At 45.7% G+C, this 9,988-nt stretch overlaps 1 protein-coding gene across 1 annotated transcript; it reads right to left on the bottom strand.

Moving 5' to 3' along the window:
* Window positions 1-1,046: 1,046 nt before the first annotated feature.
* Window positions 1,047-9,982, bottom strand: Rrp8 (ribosomal RNA processing 8). Its single transcript, XM_028858196.2, is given in 8 exon segments — window positions 1,047-6,586; window positions 6,789-6,885; window positions 6,964-7,070; window positions 7,212-7,341; window positions 7,446-7,689; window positions 7,692-7,898; window positions 8,162-8,516; window positions 9,731-9,982. Coding segments are annotated over 8 exon segments (1,512 nt in total). The 3' UTR covers window positions 1,047-6,466.
* Between the last annotated feature and the right edge of the window lie 6 nt (window positions 9,983-9,988).

The following is a 9,988-nucleotide window of genomic DNA, read 5'->3' as shown; positions in this document are numbered from 1 at the left end:
TTGACAGGACAAATGTGCATGGGTTCCCCATGGGCTCCTTGAAAGGTAAACAGTCTTGAGGTATGTTGGGACCTTCTCAGGGAAGGTGAGGCTCGTTAGCACTAGGTGGCAGTGGATACACTGTGCCCTAGTTTGCTGCCTGTTTGCTGTGGTAAAACTGACAAAACCAACTTGGAAAGAAAAGGGTTTATTACATCCTACAGGTTAGAATTTATCATCAAGGGAAGCGTGGGCAGGAGCTGGAAGCAGGAACCTGGAGGCAGGACTGAAGCAGAGGCCATAATGCTGCTTAACTAGTTTGCTTCCCCTGGTTTATTCAATGACTTTTCTTACAAAGCCCAGGCCCACCTGCCTATGAGTGGCAACGCCCAGTCTGGGTTGGGCACTCCACACATTCAACAGACATGCCTACAAGCCAATCTGATGGAGGCATCTTCTCAGCTGAGATGTTCTCCTTAAGTGACTCTAGTTTGTGTCTATTTGACAAAAACTAACCGACATACACTGTCAGGGTTAGGAGCTATGGATTTAAGGGACAGTTGGGTTATATATCATAAGGAATCAACCAAAGTCAGTTCCTGCACATGTCCCTTTGGGGAGCTCTGGGGACCTCAGCATCACACACAAAAGTTAACATTTATATATTTGTCTTGGAAAAACATATCAATGATGTATTAATTGAGTAAGTTTAATCTTCTCTGATATACCTCCCTCCATTCCAATCCCCAAACAAACAGAAAAGGTAAAGATTGAGTAAAAGAAGGGCTGGAGAGATAGCTCAGTGCTTAAGAGCACTAACTGCTCTTCCAGAGGACCTGGGTTCAATTCCCAGCACCCACATGGAAGCTCACAGCTGTCTGTAACTCCAGTTCCAGAGGACCTGCCACCCATGGCAAAACACCAATGCACATAAAAAATGAGTAAAAGATCACATTCCCCTTATCCGCTGAACTGAAGAGAAGTTTAGGCCCTAGGGGCTACTGATAAGTTACTGAAATGTGGGAAGTGGCAGAGAAGGAAAATGCATTTAAAGGGTTTTTTTTTTGGACTGGATTCAGTCATCATGGAGAACATAACATATTTATACCAGAGTACTAACAAGTGAACAGATCCTTGAAGTGAAGCCAAAGGGGGTAGGTGGGGAGTGCTGTGGCAATCAGAGAGACTTCCAAGCAGTCTAGTCAGTAAGGTGTCTCTGCCTAATTAAGAATGCATCTGTGACTATGAGAATCAGGACACCAAGAGAAGCACAAAGCCCTTACACTTGACACTTCTGAGCTCCTGAACTAAAGCCAAGTCATCAACCTTCAGGTTCCTTGTTATATTAGGAAAAAAAATTTAAGTGTTTAAAACATTTACTGGGAATTTTTTAGTTATAAATAATTGATAAAATATTTGTTTTCTGATGTGAGCATTATTTTTCTTCATTTAAAAGTAGGATAAGAGGTTGGAAAGATAGTAAGAGTGAGTACTTCTCCTGCAGAGGACTCAAGTTCAATTTTCCAAACCCTCATCAGGCAGCTCACAACTGCCTATAACTCCAGCTCCAAGAAATTCCATGTCTTTGGTCTCAGCCACTGTACTCACACATGCATAACCCCCATATATGTAGTTAAAAAATAAAAACAAATATTTAAAGTGGGACAATTAGAAAGTATATACTGGCAAGTGGTAAGATAAATGTTGAAGCATGCTACATGAAAGAGGACTTTGTGGTATGATGGACAGGAAGACATACGCAGGATGCATAATGACAATTGCTGTAACATGCTCGCATTCATTAGCTTTAGGGGTTTAGTTCTGTTTCAGAGTTCAATTTTCTCCTAAATGGCCAAACTTCTTGTATACTATGACTCCATCATCTTTAAAACCGGACCTTTCTAGGTAGGGAAAGAAGTGGGAGAAAATGGACACAGTTCATCTGCCTTTCACTTTCTTTGTATGAAAACATCACCCTGACTATCCATGACCTGCCTAGTGTACATTGCTGGAATAAGAGTTTAATTCTATGTCCAGAAAGAGAGCACCTGGGGAATTTCTTCCACAGGAAAGAAAAACATGTCACTGGTAAGAAGATCCAGAAGATGAAAATGAATTGAGGGAAAGAATATTTTAGGAAGATGGAGGGGGCATGTATAGATGTAGAGAGAGCTTGGAGTGCATGAGCAATGAATAGCAAGCTCCTGCTGGAGTACTGAGGGGAAGAGTGAGTTTTAAGATGCAGTTGGACTGCAGAACAATGCCTGGGTAAAATCACACAGGACCTGGGAAGGAGTCTGTCTTTTGTTTTCAAGCAATGAGAATTCATTGAAGGATTTTATGCAGAAAGGTGACATAATCTGATTTACATTTTCATAAAGATCACTTTGCAATATGGAAAATGAATTGCTTTGGGAAGCAAAGGCAATTAGATCCCTAAAGCAATCACTGCAGTAGCCAAAAAGTCCTACAACCAGGTGGCTAGTTAGAGAACTCACCTGGGAAAGATGATGACCTGGAAATGAAAGGCTCTAATTACTAGTTTCTGTGAAAAGCCAGAGAGCTTTGTGTGATTACGTAACTGGTGAGTGCTTGGAACTGAGCTGTCTCTGCCAAGATCACACTGTTTCTTTTGGAACTGTGTTCTCTCTTAGGACTGTTTTAAGGGAACAAAATCAGGAGCACAGGAATAATTGCAGAACACTACTTGGAGAGCTCTAAAAGGGATATTGAACATGACCCAGGTCTAGATTGATATCCATATCAACTTCATTCTTTTCCCCCACAGCCCTGAAAGAGTAAACTCTTTCTCTGCTGAGAAAGGCTGCAGCAAGCCTATAATTGTCTTCTATTTATTTATTAATTTGTTTACTTGTTTCATGAGTGTTTTGCCTGCATGTATGTCTGTGGACCATGTGGGAGCCTGGTGTGCCCAGATGCCAAAGTGGGCATTGGATCCCCTAGGGCTGGAGTCAGATGGTTATGAGCCACCTTGTGGGTGCTGGGAATCGAACCTGTATTCTTTTCAAGAGCAGGCAGAGCTCTCAACCACAGAAACATCTGTCCAGCCCCACTGTGATATTCTTAGTTAACTGACAGTCCTGTGATCAGCTCAAGAAGTAAACAATCTAAATTAGCATGCATAATTCTGTGTAATAAATAACTGGCCCCTGTGGTGGCTTTAAATCTTTCCTCCTCCCAGCTTTGCCTCACCTAAGTCAAGGAGGCTGCTTTAGGGAATGGAGGAGAGCTCCCTGCTCTCCACAACTCTTTCCCACCTTCAGACACAAGTACTGAGGAGGAGAGACAAGGAAAGCCTGCAAGTCTGGTTTGACTTGGTGGTTCTTTGACCTGGCAGGTCCCTGGTGGAAATTCAAAGGTGAAATTCCTGTTAGTCTCTGATGGATACTGCACTATTCTGGGTGGCCTTCTGAAATGGTTCCATCAGCCCAAATGGCTGACTCCTTGCTGCTTGTTATGAAGTCTCTTTATCTCTTCAAAATGGTCCCACAGGACAGGACTCAAGCCCATCTTACACTAACACAAGATGCATAGAAGATACTCATGTTCTATTGCCAGGGCACATTCTGGGAATGAAAGCTAGTGCCAAAGCAGCAGCACCCCACTACCACACCATCCAAACAGCCTCAGAGCTTTTTTCATGGCAGGAATAAGACCTTAGGCTCATCATTCCTCAGCAGTAGAAATAAATATCTCATGCTTCCCTAATGGTCTCAGTAGACCCTAGCTAGACTTGTGGTCAGTAGGCAGAAACTTGACCTTCTCCCCTTTCTTAGTAGTAGTAAAGGAAAGTAACAAGTTCCTGACACAACACTGTACCATGCTCCCATCCTCTTATGACTCAAACTTCATGTGTTATTAACACTGCCAATACTTCTACTCCATTTCCTTAGTTCAGCGTCTCACTATGTATCCCCTGGGTGGCCTGGAACTACGTAGACCAGGCTGGCCTCAAACTCAAGAGATCTTCCTGCTTCTGCCTCCCAAGTGCTGGGATTAAAGGCATGTGCCACCAACCATTATTCATTCTCCTCTATTCTCCTTGAAATGATCTTCATTTTCCTTTCCTCAAAATCCCAATCCTCTCTCCATTTTTACTTTCAATGAATAAATTTTGCTTCCTCCTTCAAGGAAAAAACCCAAAGCCACCAGAAAAGAATTTCTAGGGCCCTACTCAGATCTACAGAACCAGAAACTACAGGAGAGGGCTCGGGACACAGCATTATAATGAACCTTGCAGATGACTCCAGTCACTCTAAAGTTTGAAAGCCACTGTCTTTCACAGTTAACCCCTCCCATTACCACTCTTCTCCTTCCTTCAATCTCCTGTTCTTTAAGCTGGGTATGCTGCATGTGAGAGTGGATAGTGTGTGTGTGTGTGTGTGTGTGTGTGTGTGTGTATGTGCACGCGCGCGCGCGGGTAGGGGTGGGAGCCAAAGGATGACATCAAGTTTCCTGCTTTTATCATTCTCTACCTTATTCCTTTAAGACAACTTCTTACTGGGTCTGGTACTGACCACTGTTGAGGTAAGTTGGCTGGCCTACAAACCCCAATAGTCTGTCTCCACTAGCCCATCCCTCCGCAGCTTTGGAGCTATAGGCATGCATTTCTATGTAGTGCTAAGGATCTGAACTCAGGTCTCCATGCTTGCACAGCAGTGCTGTTAGCCACTGAGTCATCTCCCTGGATCCCAAATTCAACATTTTGAATGACCACACCAGCCTGTCCAGTTTATTGCAGATTTTTTTTCTCTCTCAAAAAAAACCTCAACATTACACCAACTCCATCTTGAGGTTCACCTGCTGGAATACCTTTCCCATCACTAGTTCACAGCACCCTTATGCAACCCAGACTTGGCTTCGGCAACACTCCTGTTGTCATCAAGTTCAGTTAAGTGGACTGTTAATTCCTTAAACACCCCCCACCACCACCACACACACACAAGTAAACAAACTCTGGAAACAGAGAGATAAATATGGCTTGAGAAGGCTGTAGTGAAATGTATAAACCATCCACAACACAGTACTTGTATACTAAAGAAACATTTTGCATACAGTATGTTGAGAATATACATGCTTCTGGGGAAGAGGCTTAAGCAGCTAAGGTATTTGGGAAGACGAGTAAACTTTGCTCGTGAGATGTGTGCTCAGCAGCAACACTGCACACAAAGCTGTATATTGTATATTGTATATTGTATATTGTATATTGTATATTGTTGGCCTCATAGTCTAACCTCCAAACATGCCTTTTGGCCTGTGTCTTCTTTCTTTAGGCCTGGGAGCATCTAATCAAATCAGAATCCTGAGACCTATTTGCTCCTAGAGGGAACCATGAGGTCTTATTTTTGTGAATGGGTAGAAGAGGCTGTATCTTTATACAGCATGCCATCCCAGCTCATCTTCCCAGCACTAGTTCAGGAACTTGAGTACTTTAGTTCCTGCCTGTAGCTTTCCTCTGACATGCAAGGTAGGTGCCATGGCCAGATCCTGCCAATGAGCAGCCCAATCAGTTGTTGCTTATGAACAGATGAAAGCTTCAAATGCATTAAGCCTCTAAATATCAAATAAGCCTGTATACGTGCCTATACCAAACTCTCCTAATCTTTCTCAGCCACAACTAAATTATTTACTCTTCAACCTCCAAGCCATCTTAGGGGTGATCGTTAAAGAACAGTAAGATTGACACATAACAGCCAAAGCTGATTTGTTCAGCGCCAGCTCTTTATGTTCCCAGCTCTTGCTGCAGCTTTCCTCAGTTGACCCATACAACATGCTGGAACACAAGAATTTTACATTTTTCAAATAAGAAATGGAATATTCAGAAATTAATAATTAAGCTGGGTATAGTGGCTCATGCCTGTAATCTCAATAATCAGGAGGCTAAGGCAGGAGAATTACCATTTGAGGTCAGCCTGGACTAGTGTGAGATGCTGTCTCAAAACAACAACAGAAAGAAAGAAATGAAATGATTCTCAGCTCCAAAAGAGAAAGAAATAACTCCCAGCCCCAGTAGGCACTAGCATTAGGGCCTGCCATGAGGCAAAAGCTATCTGTAGTCTTGAAGTTGAAGGAGCAGAAACTATGGATGAGCAGAGGCTACACAATACAGTCAAAGACGACACAGTGGAGTGCCCAGGCACCTTCTGAAAGATGAAGAGAAACCAAACCCAGAGATCTATCACTTCCAAGCCAACTAGTTTACATGATACCTGAAGTGACCCACAATTCCCAGAACATACCAATGCCCTCACAATAAACTCATTCTTGAGCCTGCCCAAGTTACTTCATGCTTTTTATAGCTGAGAGGGCTCTGTTAGAGCAGAGCTGAGCTGAATGAAGGCTTTACCAGCATTCTTGGTACAGAAGGAGTGTGGCACCAGGTCCTGGCTCAAAGCTTGGGTAAGTACAGTCTTCAGAGTTCTGAGTTTGGAGTCTGAGCCTTCCCCTTTTAACAGGTGTCCATTGGTTACCTGCGCTTGTAGAGACAGGGCTGAAGTTTCAGGCCTGAAAGTTGGGCTTTGGGTCCTACTCTAGGAGGCCCAGTCTTTTCAAAGTCAAACAAGAAGAAATGGCTGTTGGTCAGGTCCTAGGAAAAGAAAACATCAATGAGCTACAAATCCTCACCTCAACTTCACCTCTCTGTGTTTCCCCAGCTCAGGGAGCTTCCCACAGCTCCTCCCAGAGTTTTGCCTTGAAAAGCAAAAGGTCTATCTCTGTGGTTACAGCCTCGTTCCTGCACACCATTACCCAGAAAAGCACAAAAGGGCAGACTTCTTGGGGACCCTTACCTTGTAGATAACCTTAAAGCCAAGTTTGGTCACAGCCCCCAAAAACGTCCGAATATCCTCAAAGCGGCTGCTGACTTCAGCTACTTTGAGCAGACCCCTGGGAAAAGGAGGAAGTCATGAGTAAATATGTAGACACATGTATGCACACAAAAATTCATGTGTCCTAGGGACTCACCCTGGCTTCAGCACTCGATTTGCCTCCTCAAGGAAGTCCCTGATGTTAGTTCCCATTAGTGAAAGGCAAAACACAGCCACATCCACAGATTCATTGTCCAGAGGCACCTGATGATGAAGAAGAATGTTAGAGAGCACACAGTGTTGTAGGGGAAAATTCAGCACCAAATGCTTGAGTTGGATAAAAGGATGGGAAGACCAGGAGGAAGGGTTAGAGAAAGCAAAGGCCAGACACACAGAGGTGCTTACTTGGGCCATGTCACATACAGTGACCCTGGGGTCCAGAGAGGCCAAATCAAAACAGTGCACAGGGTTCCGAACACTTGAAGCTAGGCGGCAATCTCCGCAGCCAAAGTCAGCTACCACCAAGGATGCAGGCCTGGGAGTGGAAGGGGGGGGGGGTCACATACTGGTCTGGTCTAAGTCCTTGATCACCCACTTCACCCCTCACCTAGTCCACAGCCCCTCCCCTCCTCCTATTACTTCTGGCGGAGATCTTTGGCAATACGGTCCACTGGGTGCAGTGGCCATTTCTTCACTTGTTTCTGAAAGCCACGGTGATAGAGGAGAAAAGCCTCAGGGTCTTCCTGGAAGAGGCGTTGGGCAGCACTGCTGGGCCCTGAGTACAACTGTTCATTAAGGTATCGAAATCGGGCCCCATCCAGCCGTTGTGTCATGCGTGCTCGTAAGGCCCCAGCTCTAGTCTGCTGACTGTCTGACTTTGGGCAGGAGGCACCTCAGTCTCCTCTGTGGAGGCCTTGGCAGGAACCTGGTCTGGTGTCTGAAGTGGCCGAAATTTGTTTTTGTGTCTCCGCTTATTCTTCTGCCGGTTCCGCCACTGTTTGCGGCTCAGGGTATGCGAGGAGTTACAGGATGTGGACTCAGGGCTTGGCTTGGGTGGATCAACTGTAGCAGTACTTGTCCTTGAACTGTGAACTGCAAAGAGGGAGGTGAGAAGGCATCTGAGGCTTGATTTCCTAAATTCAGAGGCATGGCAAGTCATCCTGGCTATTCCCTTTTCCTTTAGATAGAGTCTGTGGCCTGAATAAAAGTGCCTTTTACCAGCCAGCCTATTGGTGTGTGTGTGTGTGTGTGTGTGTGTGTGTGTGTGTGTGTGTGTGTGTGAGAGAGATAATGAGAGACCTTTGTCATCTATGCAGTCAGCTCACACCCCACCCCAAATACATACACACTGGTACCTGTTTGATCAACACTGTCCAGTTGCTGGGATGAGTGTGAATGAGAATATTTCTGGCATTTCCTCTTTCCTTTTTCTTCTTCAGCAGAGATCCCACCAAGAGTTTGTCTGCAGCATTTCCTTTCTACTTCCTTGCTCTCAGAGTCACTGATAGATGGCAACTGTTTTTGACATTTCCTTTTTCTTTTCTCCCCTACTTCCTTCGAGGCATTAGCAAGTGAGGGCCTTTGGAGGTATTTGTTCTTCCTTCCTACCTCCTCCTCAGAATCACTGCCAGGTGGGCTGGGAGATTTCTGGGAAAGAGATGCTGCTTCCAGGGTCCGTAATGTGGCCAAGAGATGGCGGCGCTTGCGGCCCTGGAGGCAAACAAGGGATGAGAGTAGGTATGAGAATGGATGAGGCCTGGAGAATAAGAAAGGAGAGATGAGGACTTGGTTCAGATGCTGGTCATTCTCCCCAGCCAATTTAATGAGTTTGTTGTGAAGTCTGCCAACCCCAGAACTTTCAGGCTGCAATCCCAACCTCTTGGAAGCTGGAGAGTGGGAACATGCTTCTACCCTACTTTTTTAAATGTGTAGAGGATGGCTCTAAGGTGATGCTCCTTAGAGGACTGTGCTAAGGTCACAAACAACAGGACCAAGACAAGACTGCAGCTGATAGCATTCTAGGAGCACCAGAGAGGATTCTTGAAACAGGAAGGACAGTGTCATACCGGTCTGTTAAAGATGTTCCTAACTGCAGTACAGAGAATAGCCTGATAGGATGAAGCTGCACACAGACAGGACAGTGGCCTGCATTAGGAGGATGGGCTACAGAGCTGAAAGGAACACCCTGGACTGACTAAAGGTCAGGAACACCCTAACGAGGTACAGAAGTTCTCACATCTGATGAGGCTCAAGGGAAAAGACATGTTTTCTGGGAAGCTGATTTGTGGTTTAAGTCTTGTTGCTGGTCCTCTGCCAGACACTTACTTTGGAAGTTCTGAGTTCCTCGAACTCAGGACTTTGAATAGTGATTCTGATAACCCTGCCTGTCACCTACTTTGACTGTGTCCAATATACTTTTTAAAGAGCAACTAAAAACCTTTTCAAGGCTGTGGGTTCAGCTTAGTAGTGAATGCTTGTCTACCATTCTGAAACCCTGGAACTGATCTCCAGTATAAAGTGATGCCGGGTGAGAGAAAATGTGGAGAAACCACCACGCTGCTAACACAACTCCACTGACTCCCTTAGGGTACGAAAATTTAACGTTTCAAACCTTTCATTTACTCTGTGCTCGACCCTCCGAACCGCCATTTCTATCTGTATACACTCTAACCCGGTGTGTTAATGACCCCGGGCTTCTCCACGTTTTTCTACGTCTCAGGTACTCTCTTCTCCACACCAACTTCTCACCAACTATATTTTAAGGTCAGTTTTTTGGGGGGAGTTTCCAGATCTTCAAATAAGGGCTAACTCCCTCCATCCCGATCCACGACGGCACTGCAGGTTCTCCCCCTCCCCAGCACCACAGGGGCCGCTCAGGAAAGTTGGCTTCGCCGCCTCAAACAGCCCAGTCCCGGGCCGCTCACCTTGACTGGTGGGGCAGTCGCTGGCCGAGTCTGTGTTGTCGCGGGACGGAGGCCCAAGGCTGCTGGGGCCGCCTCGACCCATTCGGGCTCCTCGAACATGCCGGTGGAAGCAGGGTCGCCGGAGCCCACGCCGTGCCCACGTGCAGAGCCTGTCAGGGAATGCCAGTGCTGGAGCCAAACCAAATGCAGCCGGAAGCCACCGAGTGAAAGCCTGTGGTTGGATAGAGCGGCCGGCACGGAGCAGAGCACCATCGAGTG

This window comes from Peromyscus leucopus, chromosome 1, assembly GCF_004664715.2.
Source record: "Peromyscus leucopus breed LL Stock chromosome 1, UCI_PerLeu_2.1, whole genome shotgun sequence".
Lineage (NCBI taxonomy): Eukaryota > Metazoa > Chordata > Mammalia > Rodentia > Cricetidae > Peromyscus > Peromyscus leucopus.
The sequence above is the reverse complement of the archived record's forward strand: the minus strand, read 5'-3'. Positions and strand labels throughout refer to the sequence as shown.